At 34.1% G+C, this 24,140-nt stretch overlaps 1 protein-coding gene across 1 annotated transcript in view; it reads left to right on the top strand.

The window, feature by feature from the left end:
- vsg (visgun) overlaps window positions 1-23,716 on the top strand; it is a 127,206-nt gene extending 103,490 nt beyond the window's left edge. The window contains exons 4-5 of the mRNA XM_090403764.1: window positions 789-1,182; window positions 21,446-23,716. Of these exons, the coding sequence (XP_090259890.1) occupies window positions 789-1,182; window positions 21,446-21,467 (416 nt within the window). The 3' untranslated portion in view covers window positions 21,468-23,716. The remainder of the gene's footprint in view (window positions 1-788; window positions 1,183-21,445) is intronic.
- Window positions 23,717-24,140: the final 424 nt, after the last annotated feature.

Here is a 24,140-nt window from a genome sequence, read left to right as displayed (position 1 = left end):
TGACTTCATGTTAATTTCCTTAGTATACTACCTATAATGCAAAATACACATCTTTACAGACATGTATATTGCTGTACATTATCGAAAGGACCACCGCCCAGGCCGGTTTTGACTTTAATTCATAAGGTAGAAATATATGTGAAATATGACTTCTGCATTACTTCAACCTTGGTATCTCTTCTGGGTCTGGCTCCCACTGGTGAGACCTCAAAGGTCAAAACTGGTCTAAGTAGTGGCCCTTCCCATAAATTAAATTCTGGTAAACCTATAAATACTAGAAATTATAGTTGTTCATATCATTCGTCCATCTACCTATTCATTGGATATCATCAGATGCCCAGGGACCTGCCACACTAGTCCTTGGGAGGTGGTCCTGTTGTAAGCTTTTCTGGAGGCTTCAAGTCTCTGAAGAGCAGTCATTGCAGACTCCATCTTATTGATGGTCTGCCCCTTCCTCTTTTTCTAGGATCATTCATACTGTATTAAAAAAAAAACAGTTATCACAAACCCAGTTAATGTACTATTTATTAATATTATTCCTCAATATTATATTATATGCCTTAAATCAAGAAATTACTTAAAGCCTGTTTCTCCATTTTCAACATTGTCAGTAGTATTCTTGACACCTTTTCAGGTTTTTTGTACAAGCTTCCATTCATTAATATTTATAAGCAATAAAAGATTTTTAAAATCTAGAAATTCAGTATTATAGCTATTTTTGAATGTATTCCTTAAATATATTATTTCTCTGTGTAAACCTGAGGTGATATTTTTTCTCTTCTTTAAAGGTCATGAGGTGATTACAACTACTGCATCTAGCACTTCATCAACCAGCTCAATCACCACTATTACTAGTACTATCAGTATTCCCACTACTACTACTACTACAAGTTCTGTTACCAATTCCACTGTTCCTCCTCCTTCTCCTACGTCACTTCCTACATCTCCACCTACATCTCTACCTACTTCATTTGTTGCTTCTAGCACTGAGCAGTCAGGTAGCCCTACTACTGATGGAACTGCTACATCTGAGACTAATCCAACAATGACACCACATCATGGACGCCATTTCGATGCCCCCAGCTTTATTGGAGGAATTGTTCTATCGCTTGGACTGCTGGCCATTATGTATGTTGGCTTCAAATTTTACAAAGCCCGGACTGAGAGGAACTACCATACACTGTAAGTAGAAGTCACAAGTGTGGCTGACAATCACAGGGCTTTCTTATCACTTGCACAGTATGAGACTCCCCCTTCCTCTCTCCTCTACAATTCCATTTTTACAGCATATTCAGTTATTATTAAACTGTGTTAAAGAACCACAGTTTGTTTCTGTGTTACTGAGAGATCTTAATTTTATCTCAGAATAAACTGTAATTATAATAATCACTGAGCAACACATTTTTGGACTAGAAATTGAAAAAAAATGCACTGGGGGGGGGTCAGGGGAGCAGAGTTTTGTTATTGCTCACTGTATAAATTTTTTTTATTATTTTTTTTTAAATAATGCATTCAACCTTCAGAATATGAAATTTAATTCAAAAGCTGATATCATTAGAAAAATGAGATTGAAGTGTGGCATGGGAAAATGACACACTTTTATGCCTATGTCCGTACAATGCCTTAATTTCACAAACTTTGACATTCATTGACAGAGATTTTGTGTAGTTTTGTAAATACACCATATTGAACTATTGAAGAATAAGAATACTTTCAGTGCATTCATGCATTACCTCCTTATTTTCTATCCTTCATGCCATTTTTCCTAATATCTGTTTGAACAATTTCTATTTTCTCACAATATTATTATTTTTTGTTTGTTTTTTAAGAGGAAAAGGTTGTGCAACCATGTAATGTCATCTGTAAATGGATGATATAGTATATTGTCACAATTATGTCTGGTGCAAATTATCCATGCCAAATTGTGGACAAGTTATCCTCTTTCCAGCCACTACTTATGTGAAATATGTCTGTCCAGTAATTCAGTGATGAGTGTTTGCTGCTGTTGAAACTTGTCACAAAAAAACACGCGCACACACACATACATACACAATTTTGTGTAAACTCATACATCATCCATTTGTGACATCATTTGTTGCCATACAATGTATTTCTGCACTACAGAAAATACATTACATTCAAGTTAATAGCATTTGAATGTCTCATATCTGGTGATTATTGAATATGCCATTACTCAGGAGAAGGGGTCTCAGTGGTGATAGTTTGGGAAACTTTCTACATATACAGTGGAAATTTTTGACGTGGTTTACTGATATGTATTTTCCTTCCCCTTTATCTAAAGATTTTTTTTTATTTTGAATGTCATATGCCCTCTTATTAGTGGAAGGTTTCATTAATGGATAAATAGCTTGAGAGGATCATTTGTTCTTTTATTACTAACCATATTTATGCAATACTGTTTTCAAGGCCTTCTGAATAATGTTTCATTATTGGTATATCTTCTCTAGAGTAGCCAGATCTTATATTAGCCTTAATATAAAGTATAAATATCTCTACAAAAGAATTAGTGTTGTGGCTATTCTGAGTGTAAAATTGTTTTCATGATTCTAATCAAAATTTTGATGTTCTGTGCTTAAATAGAAACACTACTGACTACAGTTATTTTTTATGCTGATTGCTTTCCTCATTAGAAATTAAGCTAAATGTCAGCTATTTTCTGAAAATGATTTTCCAAAGTTTATTCATAACAAGGTTGTGCTGCTACATATTGTAGGTTTCTCTGTAAGCAGTTTATTTGTTATCAGATGTGATAGTATTGGAATGTGTGATGGCCCATGGAATTTGCTATGTCTGTCCAGTATATAAGCAAATATAAGGTGTTAAAAATAATTGAAAAGGCAGATAGTTCATCTGCCTCTAATAATATGGTTGTTTTTGCTTAATTCATTTTAATAAATGAATAATATATAAAGAGGTGATATTTTTGATATATAACTATGCCTTTGTTGTTTCCTTTCTTCCATTAAGGATTAGGTTTATTTAAGTTCATTTGCTGTTGTAAATCTATTTATTCCTTACATCTGGGAGTTTACTATAAATAGTAACTTATAAATGAAATAGCTGTTTCTCTTTTGATAATAGAATGTTATCACAGTATACCAGGTTCTTTTGTTTGTTAGGAGCAATAGGACCATTTTATTAAAAAATTCCAACTTTTGAAGTGATAATATACTAATGAAAAAATGTTTTACGTGCAACAAATCTGTAGTTTTTCAGAAATGGATAATTTTGAATCATATAATATATATTGAACTTAATTATACATTATAATAAAATTATGAAATATACTATAATGAAATTAATTATATTTGAAATTTGTTCATGGAAAGTACATATTTTCTTGTAATTCGAAATACAATAAGAATATATATATATATATTTAGAGAGAAAATAGTTTTGTTTCAGTTCATGCCAATAGTCAAGATTATTTTTAATAATTGCCAACTAAATCTTGTAAAAAAAAAAAAAAAATGAATGGAAATAAAGTATGGTAAGAATTAATTTGTTTTTTTTTTATTAATTATATCACAGATTTTTGCTACAACATGCATAATGCATTTTACCTTGAACTTCTGTGTATGCTTTACACTTTAAAAAAATTCTTGTGAAATGAACTGTAAATCTAATCAAATGCAATTAATTCAAGTATTTCAAAATTACTTTTAAAAATAATAATTTTAACTCATGTTAACTACATTAAAAATACCATGTATTTCACATTTACAATAGTCCTGGCTCTCCTTTGCAGAGGGTGGGGTTGTTTAATGAAAAATATGAAGAAAAGAAGTGTGTTAAAAGCAATTACACAACAAATCAGATGTAAAAAAAAATTTAAGAAATGTTTGAAGAAACCATTTTGTGTGAGCTACTGATTAAAAAAAAAAAAAGTAGCCTAATTTGAAATCTTTGCATTTTAAAATGGAAGTGATCACAGTCTCCCTGATATGTACCTTCAAGGGGAGGATGTACAGGATACCATGATGAGAGTACTACATAATTAACTGTACATTATTACTGATCTCCTATCATCAGTTTCCTCTCCTTGTCAGAACTAAGATTGGTTAATCTCATCACCATTCTCCATGGGACAAATTCACATCTTAAAGATGTGTCTTCTTGTAGAAGCTCAAGGGACTGTAAATTTACTTACTGGTTAGCCAAGTGTATAGCAAAACTGCTCTTCATCCAACAAGCTACTGAATCAAATCCCATCATGGGAATGGAGATTTGTCTTTAGGTGGGAGATGAATTTCATTGAGAGTACCATCTCATTTAATTAAGCCCTGAAGTAGCTTTAAAGGGTTCAATGTTTGGTCTCTAGAATGGGGTTTCTGCATTATGCAAAACAATTTTTTTTAAAAAAATAAAACTTAACTCACCCATGGCAGTGATATACTATAGGTTTACAAATTTCTGTGAGTGTGTCAAAAAAAAACGAAAAAAATATATATACAAAAAATTTTATAAACATTTAAGTTCCCAGGGAGCCCATGAAAATCATCTGATTACTATTAATTTAATTATGTAAGTTCTAATTCTCAGATATTACACTTGGTTACCCACATATAGAGATTTGAATATATATATGTTGTAACGGGAAGTTAAAGTGGAACCATTTTTGATAAACAGATTTAATTACAATGATTTTTTGCTTTCATGTCAAAAACATGAAATATCTTTCTTGTTTAACAAATCTTTTTGCTAAGAAACCAATGAGTTTAGACAGCTTTGAACATATGGGAGCATGTCCCATCTTTGTCACTAGCTAGAAAGTCATCTACTAATATGTGGTGAAATCCATAATTTTTTTTTTAAATTAGAATTTAGTATGGTATGAGTTTTAAGTTTTTCTTTCATCTCAGCTATTAATTAGAAATAAGCCAGTTAATTTGACCAATTCTGAGAAGTTAAGAACAATAAAAATGGAGGTATTGAAATGAGTTAGTAGTGTTACAATAACAGAAACATCAAATTACTTGTGCTATTTTTCTCACCACAAAGCAAGGCATCTGTAATTGTTTTCAGAACTTACAAATATGATACAGGATTAAGTAAATAAAGCCAGCATTTCAAAAAAAAAAAAAATTGATTTACAGACTAGCCGGGTGGAAAATGGTATTTAAATTCTTCAAATTGGTTTAGATAAGTCAAATGACGGTAGTGTTACAGAAAAAGGATAATAAGTAGCTTCTGCTGTTACTGTTTAATCTGTAGGTTAATGTTTCATGGTTTGAAAGGAAATGTCTATGGAGTCTTCAAGAATTTTTAGACATACATGCTGATGTAACTTCAGAAAAATTTGAGCAGACTGACACATTGTTTAGCTGAGGAATTATATTTTGATGTACTAAATGAAAAGTCGAATTCAGGAATGAAATCCTTTGTATTGCAAGAAGTGACAGATTCAGATTTAAGATAACACATATATATATATATATATATATATATATATAGGTTGGCTGGTTGTTTAGATTATGCTAAAAGCATCAAGTGTGAGCAAACAAAGTTTGCTCCTGAAAGTATCTTCAGGACTGAGGTAAGGTGGTACAACACCAGGGCAACTCATTGCAAAGGTGGAGCAAGCTACCAACACTCCTGTCTCAGTATCTCCTATAATGCAAAATACATCTCCTTGCAGATATGTCTAATGTTATGCATTAAGGGAAGGGCCACTACCCAGACTAGTTTCGACCTTTATTGAGGTCTCTTCAGTGGGAGCCAGGCCCAAGTTGAGATACCAAGCAGAAGCATTAGCAGGTCATCTCTACCTATAGGAGTTGCCAAATGGTGTGCCACCCTTTTTAGGTAGAGATGACCTGCTAATGCTTCTGCCTGGTATCTCAACTTGGGCCTGGCTCCCACTGAAGAGACCTCAATAAAGGTCGAAACTAGTCTGGGTAGTGGCCCTTCCCTTAATGCATAACATTAGACATATCTGCAAGGAGATATGTTTTGCATTATAGGAGATACTGAGACAGGAGTGTTGGTAGCTTGCTCCACCTTTGCAACGAGTTGCCCTCGTGTTGTGTACCTTACCCCAGTCCTGAAGATACTTTCAGGTGCAAACTTTGTTTGCTCACACTTGGATAAGGGATTAAACTAAATTTATTATACTCTAACCAAGTGAAAAATAAACTTTCAACTGCTATGACACACTTCGAAATTTTACTAGACAAATTATATTCTTGTTTTAATCCTTTACACTATCATGAGTGAAAAGTTTGCACATGAAGTATCTTCATAACTAGGTGACATATGGATGCAGATGTGTATTGCTATGCATTATGGGAGGTCACTACCCAAAATGGTTGCAACCTGTGAGATCTCGTCAGTGGGAGCTAGACACATGGAGATACTAATGTACAATAATAAATCAATAATTCATAGTGGTACATTTTAGTGTATAGGCTAGGCTACTGCAAAGCAATCGTATCGACTGCTCTAGGCAATCATATTGCTGCTGCTTTGTTATCATTGCATGAATCGTTATACTTGTAAATAAATATGAATAATTTCTTTTTCACATTATCTTTTCATTTTTGATGTCTAGCATTAGTAATACGTATAACATCTACAGTATTTTGCATATATATATATATATATATATGACAATATTAATGTAGTACTGACAGACATAAGATTCATCTTGTAAACAGGTGATGTAAAACAGTATCGATAAATACAGTACTGTAAATGTATTTTCAGTTCCTTATGATTTTATTTAATAGCATTTTTTTCTCTGGCTTACTTTATTGTAAGAATAAAGTAAGTAGATAGTGCATTATAGTAGATAATGCATATCATGCAAAATGTATTAATCGACAGTTTATTTTATTGGTAAGGCTTCTGGTCAACAGTAGGCTATTAGTAAAGTTTTTGAGGAGTCAAAAGTTATATGCAGATTTTCAAGCAATGCGGGGGGAGGGGGGGGGATTGACACCTCTAACCTCTTCATTGTTCAAGGGTCAGTTGTATTTTCTTTTCAAAGTACCTTACCATATACCTCACTGTGGTATAGCCACTTAAATAGAATGGGTGAGGAAAGGTTAGCAAGACAAGTGTTTGATGCCAAGATGGCAGAAAAGAGATAGAGGAAGACCAAGGTCTAGGTGCATTGATTCAGTCAGAAGTGCCTTAGAAGCGCAAAATGTTATATATGACAATACTGGAGTTATCACAAGTGATAGACTGTTTTGGAGAAAAATTGTTGATAGGAGATTAATAATAATATAAACTTATCATGTAGTGCTGTCATAGTAACCTGAACACACCTATCAGGAAATTGATGATGACGATGGTTTCATTCTGAGCACATGAAGCATATAGTAACACACAGTAAAAGATAAATTGAATATCAAAATGAAACTGCCTTTCTTAAGAATACAAAATATGATATCACAAAATGAATTATATTAAAAAGAAAAGCATTATGAAAGTATCATTCTTCTCTCTTCCATCATCTGTGTGGATAATGATGAGGCCAAATGAACTCTTTCCACTTCTGTCTGTCCCTGGAGAGTGCAAACAATTCTGTCCAGTTTGATGTCGCTTGTTGTGATTTGGTTTTTAGGTCCTCTTTTATTTTATCTATCCATCTAATTCTAGGCTGCCCTTTGGATCTTCTACCTCCAACAGTATAACAACCATTGTTGTTATACTGTTGTGGAGGACTTTAGTTACCAACGAAAACCCTCCAACAGGGCTTTAATTGGTAACTTTTCTGCTTCCATTCTGGTCACATGGGCAAACCATCAGTCTTCTTTCTTGGATTTTGTTTTCTTGTTTTAGTCATTTCCTTATGTCTTTGTTTCTTAGTCTATCCAGCAGTGATACTCCAAGTAGTCCTTAGCCAATCCATTTCAGTAGTTAATAATTTTTTTCCTCTTCAGCTTTTTTTGAGATTCCAGCATGCACTTCCATAGAGAAATATTGGGAGGACCATTGTCTCATAGATTCTTACTTTTGTTACTTGTCTGATGTCGCTTGACTTCCATATTTTATTTAGTCATCCAAAAGTTTGTGATGCTTGACTGATTCATCTGTTTATATATCTTTTGTAATTTCACTATTGTACTCAATTACTCCTCCAAGATATTGAAGTTTTCTACTTGCTCTAGATTCTTACTATCAACTTCACTTTTCAGATTGGCGTTTCTTTTTCCTATTTGCATAATTTTTTTTTTTTTTTTGTCTATATTTAGGTTTAATCCAAATTTTATACATTCTTCTTTTATTTTATCAGAAATTTGTTGTAGATCTTGCTTGATTGCAAGTAATATAATGTCATCTGCAAATTATAAATTTGTTATATTTTTCCCATATATTTGGATTCCAGAGTCTTCTTTGTTTAAGGTCTTATTAGTTGCTTCTTCTAGTGTAAGATTGAACAGGTCTGGTCTCACAGATTGCCTCCCTGTCTTACTCCACTCTGTATGGAACTGGAACTAGTTGGTTAAGGTGTTCTCCACTCGCACTGCACTTTTAGATTTCTCTCATAGATTCTTTATTATTCTTATAGTTTTGTTGGGAATTCCCAAATTCTTTCATGGTTTCCCATAGTTCTCTTCTACGGATTGAATCGAATGCCTGTTGAAAGTGAAATTTATATTGCAACTTTGGATGTACTCTAGCGTCTTTTCTGTTAGCTGTTTTAAGGTGAATAATTGATCAGTTGTGCTTCGTTCTGGTCTGAAACCTGCTTGTTCTTCTCCTAATGCTAGTTCTATATATGGCTTAATTTGTTTTTGGAGTACTTTAGTAAAAACCTTACTTGCAATACTGAGGAGGCTAATGCCCCTGTAATTATTGCATTATGTTTTATCTCCTTTTTTTGGTTTTTAGGAGTTATAATTGATTTGGTCTAATCAGTAGGTATTGCTTCATTTTTGTATATCCTTTCAAATAATGTTTTTAATGGTCCCAAAAGTTGTTCCTTTCCTGCTTTTAAGAATTTTGCATGTATTTGATCAATACCAGGTGCTTTCCTAGTTTTAAGTGTATCCATGCTGTGCAATTTCTTTGGTAAAGATATTTGTTTCCTCTTCCATTTCAGTGGCTGGAATAATAATATCCTGAGAATTGTTTTTATTACATAAGTCTCTAAAGTATTCTTTCCATCTGGCATTCTTTTTGTTTTACTTTCAAGTAGTTATTGCCCCTCTTTGTTTTTGATCATTATCATTTTTGTTGTCTGTATCTTACTAATTTGATTTATTTGTTTATATATTCCACAGAGGTTATTTTCTTTTGATAGCTTCTCTGCCATTTTGCATTTTTCTTCTAACCAGTTATTCTTATTTCTTTTAAATAGTTTTCTCATTTCTCTAGTCAGTCTACTATATTCATTTCTGTTATAGTTCTGTTTTAATTTCTTGCTTTTCCTTGGGTTGCCTAACCCTTTTGCTTCATTTGCGATCCAATCCTTTTTACCTTCTCTTTCTGTGTAACCTATTGTATTTTCTGCGGGTTTTAATATTTTCTTTAATTTGCCAATGTTCTTCAATGTTTATATTCTGTTTTGGTAGTTCCTTCAGTTTTTTATCTAGTTCTAGTTGATATTTTCTTAGAATATTGTCTTGTTTATTTACATTCACTCTCCTTTTGACTCTAAAACTGCTTTCAGATTTTAACTTTATTCTTAGGTTTGCTTGTACTAGCTTATGGTCTGATCCACAGTCTTCAGCAAAGGATCTGCAATTTAGGATACTTGATTTCCATCTTTGGTTTATAATGTAGTTGATCATATTCTTGGTTTGTCTATTTGGTGATATCCATGTCCATTTTCTTTGGATTTTGGTTGTTTAAAGAGAGTACTGGTTATTGTTAGTCTATTATTTGAGGAAGTTTAGCAGTCTTTTGCTATGTTCATTACTTTCACCATTCCCAAACTGTCTGATTACTCTTGGCCAGGTATCCCAGTCTTTGCTTACTAAATATACTCCTTATTTTGAATATATTAATAATGAACCACATTCTGAGAAAAATCCAATATTTGCCAGTATTATTGCAATGCTTTTTCAAACACATCTCTAGTTATGGGATTCGTTTCTTTATCTACTATTTAGGTGTCCAACAATTAACTTTTCTTTACATCTGTTGCCATTTAATGATTCCACAAATTTCTGTAGTTCTGTGCTGGTGCTTTCAATGGGATTATAGGAGAAATATGCATAATCTAATTACCTATTTTGAAATTTCCTTTCACCATTCTGTAAAACTGTCTCCCATTCATGGTTGGTATTAAATGTTACAACTAATTCCTTTCTCAGAGTTGACATAACATATTGGGAAGCATGACCTGACATTTGTGCGTCAAAAAAAAATCTAAATTTGAATCCCATCCAGTATGCTAGGACCCTTTGTGGCCTTTTTGGTTGAAGGTGAGTTAACTGATCTCGTGCAGAAGTCGTGGAATGGTGGTACTCCTGCAAAACAAGCAAATCAATTGGAATTAATAGGTACAGTAGGTACCTGCTTAGCTAGTTACCATGGCATCTGCAGTACCATGATTTTTCTTTTTGAACACATTAAAAAAATCATGTTCAAATCCAATCAACCACGATTGTTTTTCATCTTCCTCCAGTTTAAATATGGCTTGGTTGGCCAAGTGGTTAGCATATCCACTCTCCAGCTGAGAGGCTGCAGGTTCAAATCCCACCAAGGGCATAGATGTTTGTGATTCTCCTACCAATCATTTACCATATACCAGGACACAAGTTACTGCTGTAACTTGTGTCCTGGCACAGTATGACCTTGGATGTCTTTGTACCATAAAAATTAAAAATCAAATCTTCCAGTTTAAACAAGTAAAATTTGATAACACTTGTTAGTGACAAGTATATACTTGAGAGAGTACTGCAATGCACTGAACCCACAAGATGTCATGCCATAAAATAAATATTAAATAGAAATGTGTGCTAAATGTATTTTTCAATGTCCACCAAATTTTGACCCATTTTACATATTTATGTGTTAGGGATTTATATGGACATAACAAGATATATTCTTCACATATTATCTTCACATGTTTGTGCATAGAATTTAAGATTGCACTCATACAGAGTACAAATAGAATCTTCAAAGCAAGTATATACTTGACTAGGAGAGGAAATTTCACTGCTTGAAAACTGCTGAAGTAACTTGCAAACAGACATGAAAAAGATACAGATGTATCAGCAGATGATTTGTGAGAAGAGAAAATGATAGTGGTCATGCATGACTCGGTGAAGAATTTATTCATAGAGTAGAAGTAAGACATCTGTTGGGATTTCAGAACATTTCAACAATTTTTATTATTAAAAGCGAGCTTTAGTAATTCATTTTTTTTGTAAACTATTTACCTAGTTATAATATACCCCCCTCCCAAAAAAAATCCTAGTGAATTGTTTCAAAGCAAAAGCAAAACTAGTGCACCTAAAAAAAATTTACAGATTTGAATATGAAACTTGATATCATTGAACAAAATGATAATGCATGCTGATTTCAAGATCAATTGTGTCAGACTGTTGATCAGAATCATTTCTCTTCACATCAGACATCCAAAAAAAAAAAAAAAAAAAGAAAAGAAAAGTTGTACATCATCACAAAAGCAAAGATGTTTTACCTTTTGTGTACAAAAATGAGCAAAATCAGTCTTGATCCTCAAGCAACTACAAAAATTACTATTTGTGGTCATTTTAATCCAATAAAGCTTATATGAAATGTCCCTTACCTGTGTTACAAAAAGGTTCGGCACTGTTTGCATTAATGAGCTGTGATTCCATAAATGAGGATTGTTATTATAGCAGAGTAAGGATGTGTAGTCCATGTTCTTAAAGCCTACAGTACGTGAATGAAATAAGCTGTCAGGCAATATCATGAATCTTCATTGAATGTTTTCAAGGTGAGGTACTTGGGTATTTCATAACGTACACAGGGCCCTCCAAATATTCTTCACTTCTTGGAAATGCTCATATAATGTTAATAAGAAAGGGGAGAACTTGCAGGAAAATAAGTTTTGTTATTAAATGAAAAAAAAAAAAAAGATGGTGAACAACATGAATTGGTTCTCAAGAAAAGTATTTATTAGATCGAGAGAAATAAACAATCGATTAGGCAGATATGTCCCTTGTCTGAAATCAATATATAATGATAAATAATGACAAAATGGAATTGGGAGGGAGGGAGAAATATTATCTTCTGACGCAGCATTTTCCAAAGTGTATGTAGAGGTTCAATACCAGTCCTAGGAAAAACAAATTACTGGTCTGCAGAAAATAAAGATTCAAGTATGGCATGTGAGCTGAAAATATTGAACTATAAAGGATGAAATAAAATTAAAGAATAGAAAGATGTAACTTTATTTAAATTTAGTAACATGCTTGTAATGCAATCTTAGTTGTTTACTGCTCGATGACCTGTATCAGATACCAGTGAAAATATCAGATATTTTTACTGATGCTTCAAATCTACTTATCAATTTGGCAAATTAGTCACATACACACCAAATATATATATAGATGGTGGAGTGCAAAAAAAACTATCATGGGGGGGGGGGAAAGATACCCAACAATGTCTGGGAAATACTGCCCTAATGTGAATTTAAACACTGCTTTTTGATAATGACTAAGTAATAATTACTGATTCTGAAGACAATGTTCAGAAAGCTGTTCTATACTTAAAAGAAATAGCCAAAGATATTGGAATGATATCCTCAACAGAAAAAGGGAAAATAGTCATTTTTAAAGGTCAAGATCCAACTATAAATAGAATGGTTATAAAATTTGGGAACAAGTTAATTCTTTTACTTTTAAGGATACATAGTTTCATATAAAGACAAAAATTAGGAAATAGCTCCTGTAATAAATTCTCGGCTTAAATCTAGCCTGGTCCAAATAAAGACAAGATTCAAAGTTTATTATAGAACTCCTCCAGGGAATCAGGGCCTCATTGAGGAAGGCCACATCGCTCACACCATGTCATACCTTCTCCTGAATTCATTCACACCACCACCACCACCAAAGGAAAGCCATTCCAGCTATGCATTACTCTGAGAAAAATCTTGCTCATCCCTTTCTTGACTGCATATATTCTCAACAGCAAAAGTGATATTGTTGTTGAAAGTCAGAATGTAGAAAATAGTGATATTATAGGAATTTGTGATGGGGGTACCAGATAGCTTGGGGAGCAGCATTGAAAGTGAGAATGAAGGTAAAAATACAGAACGAGTGAATGGTTTAAGGGATAATAAAAATGATGATGAATTAGTTGCAATAAATGAGATCGCACGATTGCGCAGAGTGATACACAGGGCGAAGCGGCAGGTGGAGCGTTTGCAAAATTGTTTACCAAGCGCATCAGCTAATAAAAGGCAAAAGTATGATAAGAAAAATAAGAGTATGATCGTGATTGTAAGAAAAATGAAGGAGCGAGTGTTGTACGGAGATTCTTTAGTAAGAGGTGTAATAGATGAGAGTGTGTTAAAATCGTACTTACCGGGTGTGAAAATTAAGGATGTGAGTCTATCAGAGTGCAAAAGCAGAGAGTGAAAGAAATGATAGTGGTGGTCGGAACGAATGACTTAAATGGAGATAATGGCTATGAGAGAGGACTTGAAGGAATTACTAGGGGTAGCAAAAGAAAAGAGTAAGAGAGTTAGGATAGTGAGTCTGTTACTACGTATGACAGAGAAGAGATGAGAAGGAGGGCCATAATTGCAAATGAATCTATGTGCAGGTTATGCAGGAGGAGTGGTGTGGACTGAGTTTGATGGGCGAAAGGATTTATATAAGATGGATGGCTTGCATCTGAATGGATTTGGTGTGGGGAGACTTGAAAAAGTGTTGTTGAATGAAGTGGAAGTGCAGAATCAGGGAAACTAGAGTTATTAAGGGGGGGGGGGAGTAGATATGTAGCCTCTAGGGAGGCAGTTGAGTGTATGAATGGTTTAATATGCCCGAGTAAGTACGAAGGGCAACAAATCAGAATGGGATAGTTAGTATAAGGCATCAAAATAGGGGCAGGCCTGTGTAGCTCAGTGGAAGTGGCACTTGGTCGCTTGAAGTCAGACTTAAGTTCAAGTCTAGTCGCCGACTGGAGGAACTTTTTCTAAGCCTTTCTTCGACCGATTCCTGAGTTAGTCGATCTCTGGCACGGGCAAGCAGGTTTTTCCTCCCGGAAACTCAGGTTTTTTATCCCATAAACTCAAGAAAATCGGCCATAGTATCCACATTATTTCAGACAGTAAAATATCTTATTAGGGTTAGGTACCAAGACATGGCAGCACTTGTTTGCCAGCCTCTTCATCAGTGGCTGCTATAATTAATGATAGACATGGGCTAGCTATCTATGATTAGCTACCGATGAAGATTGAACTGCCCACTCAGTCTCCGAAAGCTAGATAGGGTATAAAGGCCTCGCCTACTCCCTATAAAGGGAATAAAAGGCGTTAGCTTTTTTCTTTTTTTTTTTTAATCAAAATAGGAGTGGGACTAATGGGGCTTCTGCATTTCATGTATACTAATGCCAGGAGTATTAGGAACAAGAAGGAAGAATTTTTGGCCTTGGTTGGATCTTCCAGGCCACAGGTTATTGGCATTAGTGAAACATCGCTGACAGAAGATGATATAGCTAGTGGGATTGAATGTGAGGGGTAGTGTGTTCATGAGGGACAGGGAGAATAAAATGGGGTTGGGGAGGAGTGTTATTGATGATAGCTGATGAACTGCAGCCAAGGAGAATAGAAGTTGCACTGCAGGATAGAGAAAAGAGCACATTTGAGGCTATTTGGTGTGAGATTGAGGCTAGCAGAACAAAATATACAATTGGGTGCTGCTATAGACCAGGTGATGGAATAGATGGTGGAGATGGTACATAAGCAAATAGAAGCAATGAGTGGAAGGAGGGTAATTATAATGGAGGATTTCAACTATGGTAACATTGATTGGAAGGAGGAGAGGACACATGGGAGGAAGGAAATGGATTTTATGCAGTTATTAAGGGATAACTATCTGCCACAGCATGTAATGGAAAATACTATGGGTCAGAGAGTGCTTGACCTAGTAATTGCATCTGAGAATTTGGCAGTAACGAATATGACCACGTTGCCACCTATTGGTGAGAGTGATCAATAGCGTCTTGACTTGGGAGGTGGCTAAAGGTGTGGAATTTTCAGTTAAGATAGGTTACATATGGAATTACCAGGCTTGTAAGTATGACAAGCTTAGGAGTTTGCTTGGTTCTGTGCCATGGCACTGAACCAAGGTAAATCTACAAGGGCTGGATGTTGATAGTGCATGGGAAGTGGTTAAGGAGTATTTGCAGGAGGCAATGGCTGACTGTATACCTAAAGTCTGAATAGTAAATTAAATGGATGAATAACACCATTAAGCTTGAGCTGCAAAAAAAGAAACAACTGTGGATGGAATTTAAGGAGAAAGGTGACCTGCAGGCAAAGGAGTGGTATAAAGCACGGGCCAGAAGGGTAACGAGTGTGGTAAGAAAAGCAAAAGCAGATTATGAAAGAAAATTAGCCATGGCTAAAGAGAATCCCAAACAGTTTTTTCGATGTTGTAAGTAAAAGAAAAAATGTATACTGCAGAATGATTTTAAAGAATGCCAATGGTAGGGAGGTAACTGAATCAGTTGATATAGTGGAATTACTGAGTGAGCACTTTGCAAGATATCATCCAGGTGGTGATATTGCAGGAATGAAGGAACCAACAGGTTATACGGGAATGGTGGTGAATGAAGTGGAGGTGAATAGTCTATTACAAAACCTCAATGTCAATACATCTGTGGGATTGGATGGTATACCAGCTCGTGACATACATGAAGCAGCTAAAGAATTGTCAGTGCCCTTGACCATTTTGTTTAATTTGAGTCTTGGGTATGGGTTAGTCCCGAGGGGGTGGAAAGAGGGGAAAATAGTTCCACTGCATAAAGGAGGTTCCAAGACCGCTGTTGTAAATTACCGACCGATCAGGAATTGTTCAAGGTCTTGGAGAAAATAGTCAAGAGGAGAATGCAGGAATGGATAGATGAAAATGGGATACTGTATGGGGGGGGGAACAGCATGGTTTTGTGAAGGGTAGATCATACCTCAGTGACTTGCTCATGTTTTATAACACAGTGACGGCTGAACTGGATAAGGGTAATGGGTTTACAGTGATCCTACTGGACCTTGCTGAGGCCTTTTACAGGATACCACATGGAATTCTAATCAATAAATTACATCATTATGGGGATGGATATAGGGTTGGTGAGATGGATAGGAGGGTAGTTGATGGAGAGATTTCAGAGAGTGGTTTATTCAGGAGTAGAGTCCGAAAGACAGCATGTGACTAGTGGTGTGCCGCAGGGTTCTGTTCTTGGACCACTACTTTTTAATTTGTTCATTAATGATATAAGAAAGGATCTGAGTGGAACTGTTCATTTGATTGCTGATGATGCAAAGTTGGGTAGAGCAATAGTGAATGTATGGGATGTCGAAATTTTGCAGGATGATTTGGATAGTTTGGACAACTGGGCTAAAGAGAATGGATGTCAATTTAATGTGGCGAAATGTAAGGTTATGCATTTTGTGGTGAAAAGATTAGCAGCAGTATACCACGTTAGTGGAACTGTACTCCAGGAGATTGACGAGACGATTGCCCGGGGAGTTGGGAGTGTTGGTGGAAGTTTAAGGGGCACATCGCAAAAGTGGCTAAATCAGCTCATCAAATCACTTGGTTGCTGAAGAATACTTTGATGAGCAGAGACAAATGGGGAGGAGGTGGAGAGGATCCAGAGACGAGTGACCAAGATGATAGCAGGTCTATGGAATGAACCTTATGAGAACAGGTTGAAGATTTGTGGGTTGCAGAAATTGGTTGATAGGTGGAAAAGGGGTGATATGATTGAGACATTCAAATTACTGAAGGGTTTCTATAAGATTAATTCAGAAGATATTTTTTAGAATAGGACTGGTGGTGGGAGGACTAGGGGCCATCCATGGAAGCTGGGCAAGATTGTGGTTGGCAAGGATGTTAGAGCTAGGTTTTTTTACTTGGAGAGTGGTGAACGAGTAGGATAAGCTGCCAGAATCTGTTGTGGGTGCCATGACTGTAAATGAGTTCAAGACGAAGTATGATAGATACTGTGTGAATGTTGAATAGCTGTTCTTGACATGATGTTAGGGCCTCCCTCGATGAGTCTAAGGACTCCTTGGAGTTGCCTGTACTACTGCTACTACTAATAATAACTTCCATGGATGCCCTCTTGTTCTCTCCACTGTCTATAAAATGAAAAATTCCATCGTTTCTGCTGTATCTGCATCATCTTAGAAACCACGAGATCAGATCTGAGCACGATAGTTCACATGAGGTATCAAAGCCTGTAAAGAGGCAGAATGACTTCCTTATTCTTACATCTATTCGTTTCAGCATTGCAATTATCCTTTGAGTTCTATTTGCAAATTTTGATCCATGACCTCTGAACTGCCATTTCATATCTACTAAAATTCCAAGATTTGTAGCCTGATCAATTTCTCTTATTATAATTATACCAATATAATACACTATTGGATATCTCAAAAGGGTAAGAAGTAAGTTTTTTGCATGGATTGCCTGAAAGGGTGGTGAACGTGCAGGCAGTGGATGAGTTTAAGGAGTGGTATGATAGACTTTGTTCTGACTAGTGTTGACCTCCCATGATGAAGCGTTTAACTCCTGGAGGTCAAAAGATTCATAATAATAATTACACCAAAGTGCATAACTTTACATTTACTAACACAATGACATCCATTTTCACATGCCCACAATTCCATGTTATTCAAATCATTTTGCAAGTACTGCATGTGAGTTGCATTCCTAGTTACCCTGCCTATCTTTGCATCATCAGCAAATAGCTGTATGTCAGCTGTTAAATCCTTCTCAATATCATTAATGTAAAAATTGAATAACAATGAACCAAAGACTGATCCCTTGGGTAACACCGCAGGTCACCTTAAAACTTGTAGACTCACATCCTCATATCAGCTCATATAAGCTGACTGTTAAAATTTCAAGAATTTTGTAATCTGGTTGCTACATCAACACTGGCTATGTAAATCATAGAGTGGCATACACATCATCTACAATGGATAGCAACATTTGGGCAATAAACTTGTATATAATGACATGAAAAATTCACCCAGAACACATTTATTTCAGCACAGTTTGTTTCCTTTTTTCCCACCTCTTCCTTTACATAAGTGTAGAGATTGCAGGGAGAAGGAAGTGCAATTGATGCAGTTCACACTAAGTGTGACCATCTGTAACAGCATATGTCTCACTGGCCAATTCTCCAGAGGATTCCAACTGAAATGTCAGCAAAGAAGTGCCATTGGACTCAACAACCAACCCAATAGCCACCTATTGAGATATTTTAAATGAGAAGGTTTCAGTTTAGTGAACATAATTTGTAAAATAATGAGAAATAGTTTACAAGTAGACTGCATATCAGATTTAATTACAATAAATTTATTGGGAAAAGAGTTAGTGGATTAGGATGCAACTTCATTTGTCAAATCATGGTTGAATTGCAATCACACATTGGCTAAGAATACAAGAGATTGTCACAAGTTAACAAGCATATTTTGTAAGAATCAATTGGCTATATGAAAATTTACAATAAAAATATGAATATTTTGTTATTGTTTGAAACTATATTGTAAATTGTAAAATTTACAATAAATATATGCACACTTTTTTTTTGTGGGCTGGTTGTTAAAAATTTACCAGTGCTCCACTTTCCATATGACACTTTTTGATATGTCACTCAGCCATCCTCTTATTCAATCACATATCCTCCAACTTATGCAACAGCCTTCCATGGTATATTCATCCCTCTTATCTAACTTAGTTATAACATTATTATATTATAAAATGACCATCCCTTAGTAAACGTGTACTATTCATTTGCAAATTATAGGTTCTCTGTCAACCTTTTTCTGTATACGATCTCTTACCAACTTTTCCACCATCACTCCGGAGATACTGATAGTTCAAAAGTTATACATCAGTCTTTGTATCACCCATTCTTTCCACTCCTTTGAAATCTTCCCTGTGCTCAAATTGTACAGCCAGGTCAAAGGAACAGTCAATTCAGCTGAACTCCTTAAGCATCCATGCTGATATCTCGGTCCCTGTTGCCAAATTCATATTCAGTTTATGAAGCAGCTCTAATACTTCCTCATATGCCTGAGTTTCTTCTTCCAATGTTATTAGTTATTCCTTCACACTCATTCTTTCATTTACTTGCAACATAATATAATTCTTTTGGTTTATCTTCAGCTTGCATAGCCAGCTTCTTTTCATACTCATACTTGGTTTCTATAATTTTCATAAGTGACATCATCCTTACTGCACATACATGGTATTCCTTCCACATTATCTTTTTCTTAAGAATCTCTTGCTTAATAAAATTGCACATCCATTTCACTCCCACTCTGTCTATTCTTCAAACTCTGGGATACATTCCAATATTGCATACATTTAAAAAAAATACATTGATCTATTTTTTTTAAATACTTCCCATGCACTGCTGATATATCCTTCCCATTTATCAACCGATACCATGAGAGTGAACGTAACATTCTCCTCAGTTGGTTATAATTTCCTCCTTTGAAGTAGTAATCATGTAACAATTTCTAAATGAAATATCCATACACTTGCTACTTCCTACATCAGTACAGCATGATCACTGTCACCAACCAGGAGCAGAACAGTCGCATCTTTTACTGAAGTTCCTTCTGTCATGTACTGCTTGAGGAAGTTGTCTTGCAACATCTCAATAAATTTGGCTCCATTCTTTTCATGAGATTTCATTGCTACCTAATCAAATGTTCTGATAATTAAAGTTACCAGTGATAACTAATTATTCTGTAGCAACAACCCACCATATATTTAAGTTTATTAGGCTCCACTTCATACCAAATAGCCTCAAACTCACTATAATATAATACAATACACTAACCATATCAACACTATTATAGAGAAGTGACATTTTGACTGTAAAACACAAAAAAATGAACAAAGATTGATAGCAACTTAAATGCCAACCTGGTTGGCTGTGGGTTCGATTCCTGCCATGGGCATAGATGTGATTGTCCTTAAGTGGGAAGTGAATTTCATCGCTCATTATGAGACTGCTTCCCTGCTTATTGGAGGCCTGAAGCAGCTTGAAAAAGTTCCGTGTTTGGTCTCTACAGCAGGATTTCTGGACTGTGTAAAAAAAAAAAAATTAATTAAAAATACAATATATATATATAAAATTGATAAAAACAGAAGAAGAAAAAATCCTCAGCCCACCAATCTTACAAAACGTACTATAGGTTTGCAAATAAACTTTTGTGGGCAGATGCAACATTGAGAATTAGCAAAATATAAAAGAAATGAAGTAATGAATGAATTAAACTAATAGCCAGTAATAAAAAGAAAATAAACACCTTTGGATGTAGCATGTTAAAAGAATTATTATCAATAGACCTCCATGGGGTCAAAAAGCCAGAATTATTTCTTGAAGAGGCTTACATCATCAGGAGTAATGATACTGTATATATATAAATAAAGGTTTAACACAATAAAAGCTTACTGATAATTAATTACACAGATGTTTTTTTTTATAACTTCACAACTGTCAAGTAATTGTCAATAAAATAGGCCCATTTCATGGGCATTGTAGATGTTATCTACACTAAATTTTTTAAACAAGATTACGTAACACTCCATATTATAAACTTAACTGGCTAGCCCATTTAAACTCTATTGTGTTCCAAATAAACAAAGCAAATTCTTATATTCTCATTTTGTTTTTGTTGTTCTACACTTGTCTGAATAAAATTACTGCCCCTATTAACTAGTGGATCCATTAATAAGAATCTACTGTAATAATAAATTATCATTATCCTGGTGGCTAATTCACACAATCAGAAAGGTAGTAGGGGGGTTGAATGTTATAAGATTACTATATATATACACATGTATCACTGCTGGTAATTTAAACAACTGTGATGTGCTTGCTTACTAAGATTGGGATTTTGTGTGGTTTATTCTGTAATTATCTCTAAATGATACATTTTTTGGTTATTCTCACTAAAAAATTCCTAGTAGTGGGATATACTAATGAAAAGTTATAAAACCATGGGGAAAAATGTCATAAGTAGGCATATTTTGAAATTAAGATTTGTTATGCACTGTATTAAAAAAAAATTGCTTTGCTTTTATTTATTTATTTTTACACTGATGCATGGCCTCTTAAATATTTCAATTGAATTTATTGCACACCCTGTTCTTTGTTCTTTTCACAAAAAAAAAAAAAAAAAAAAAGGTGATCTTATACTTTTCTTTCTTAATATGTGGCTGGAATTTTTTTGTTTATTTCTGTATGTTTATAAATGCAGCTTACAATTCTGCCTTTTCCTTTCCAGTCCTGAAACTTTGCACATGTAGCAGATACAAAGTTGTGGTAAGTGTTTGGTAATATGAATGCAATATGGTTATGGCCTACCTTTTATGTTTCTGTGTGATACCAAAAAGTGGGTAGGGAAACGTTTGTATAGATGAACACTCTGTGATCAATTTGACTGAAAGATATATTTTTATACCTTAGGATAGGATAATGTTATGATTGCTAGCTTTGTAAACAGTTATCCCAGATTAAAATGGGGAGGGGGATCCCAGGAAAAATCGGGAGGGATACAATTGATGAACCTGTCAGTTGTATATCACTTCATCTCATAATCAAAAAAAAAAAAAAAAAAAATCCCAACCATTGTACATGATTTTACTCAGCTTTTAGTTCTGTGCTCATCTTTATCATGGATAAAGAGTTAGTTACTAAATAAATTTAAAGAAATTTATGTAGTGAACTTGTTTTAGCTAATTTTTTTAGTTTGAGTTTGCCATTACGATTACATTTAATTTTATTATTAATCATGCTGAGGCTGACGTTTATGCCACTGTTTCTGTGTTATTGTGGTCACTGAATTTTTCCTTAGTAGCACTGAGCTTATGATGGCCTGCAAATGATCACATTAATCTTTTAATCTTAGTAGCTTCCACTGCTGTTTGGGAAGTATCTTAAATGTTATTCCTGGCCTTCCTTGTGGTTTCTAAATGGGGGATCCTTTTTTTTCCCTTCTTGATGAATATCTTCAAGAAATATTGGAGCTTATTCCTGACATACATGACAGGAAGTTTATTCTCTTTGATAAAATACAAATGGTAAAAACTGTACAGATAGGGTTTTTTGTTGACATTTTTTTTAAAAGATTTAAACTAACTCTCATGACACTTTAGACTAGTTACAGGCAACAGTTTATTACTGAACTATGCATTTCGGAAAAAAAAGTAATTGAAATACATTCGTTTTTTTTAATGCCATTAATTTTCATATTTCATCTGTTAGCATTCTTTTTATAATCCTAGTAAATCCCAATTTATTATCAAGAAATCAAACAATGTGAATTAAGTCAATCATTTTATTTCAGGGAATGAAAACATTAATAAAAACGATATGTTGCACACAAGTAGATTGCACTAAATGTAAACAAATGTGTTCTGTATCTCTTATATGGAGTTTTAAAATTTTTAATTTAGATCAGTGTTCAGTAACCTTTCAAAAATGAACTTTTTGATTTTATATTTGACCAAAATATGTTAAAAGCTGCAATATTGGGCAAAATACAAATATCTGCACACCCTGTACAAAAAAGAAATGTAAACATTTTATGACTGTTTTTACCAATTAAAGGTTGTAAATCTACAGTACATGACTATTCTAAATAAGCTAAAGGTTAGAAAATACCTGATCTAAACTAAACATTTAACTTCTGTAAGCTGTTACAAGCTTTCAGTAAGCAAGATGGATGTATGATCTTACACAAAAAAAAAGAAAAAAAAAATCTACCACTGAAAAAACTTGAAACATCATGCTACAGTGGGATTCAAACAACCCACAACCTGTAGGTTAGCAGATGGAAACACTGTTCTCTTTGCCAACCCAACTAGAGAAGGAAATTAAAAAAATGATACTGATACTGATTAAAATTAAAGGTGATACGATACGATATGATATATGTGCAAGGTTCAGTCAATACAATTTGCCCATAATTAGTTTCTTTGCAGAATGGCTGATGGTTGTCTGAAGCTGGGCTTTTCATACCTTAGTTACTTAATTGCATAATAAGAGCAATTATGCAAGTTTCGGACTGCTAGCCTAGGATATGTAGCATATTTTCCATAGGAGGGACCCCTTGAAAAAAAAAAGTAATATATTTATCTGAACAAATTCACCTAAATCCATATATAGGACTTGAAATTTTGATTAGTAAAGTAAAATTTCAAGAATGCTAACAGGTACTTGGTAAATTAATTCTTAATTTATTTTTAAAAAAAATTAAATAAAAAAATTAGAAAAAAGCTTCCTGAATGCGAGTTGGCTTGACTGATTTCTTATTGTTTTAAAAGTCATAAGTGTGCAACACAATGAAAGGTTATAGATTTTATATGCTGTGGCCAAGTGCTTTGGCATAGTCATTCACTTAAATTTATTTATTAATTTATTTATTTTTATTTATTGAATATTTTTATTACTTGTGCTCAATTACTTGTATAATAGTGATTAAATATGATAATTTCTTAAATCACACAAACTAAAAGCATCCTCTTGTTGGACTGTAAATGCTTTACTATTTTTAAGTTTTCATTTTTACAATTCGATCAGTTTTATGTATGAAAATTGTAAGTAAAAAATTAATAAGAAATATAAAGTGCATTTGGCTCTGTTTACTATTTATTGTAATCATAACCAATTAGCCATTTATTCCTAATACAATTTTGAAATGTTGTCTGTGAAAAAAAAGTCATGACTCAATATCAACCATGTAAAAAAAGTTTCAGGTATATATATTTCCATTTAGTTGACTAAGCAGTGAACTAAATTTGATTTATACCTAAGTCTACTCATATATGAATACAGCCACTGAACTGTCATAAATTTTCCTGCTTGGTAAGAGAAAATATGTAGGTAAAAAATAATTTTTAAAAAAAAGTTATCAGCAGATTGACAAACACACATTCAAAAATCAGTTGAAGGAGTATGACAATTTTTTCTACATCAGA

This window comes from Typopeltis vanoorti, chromosome 14, assembly GCF_054136105.1.
Source record: "Typopeltis vanoorti isolate ZY-2024b chromosome 14, IOZ_Tvanoo_1.0, whole genome shotgun sequence".
Taxonomy (NCBI): domain Eukaryota; kingdom Metazoa; phylum Arthropoda; class Arachnida; order Uropygi; family Thelyphonidae; genus Typopeltis; species Typopeltis vanoorti.
This window is presented reverse-complemented; position numbering and strand designations above follow the sequence as displayed.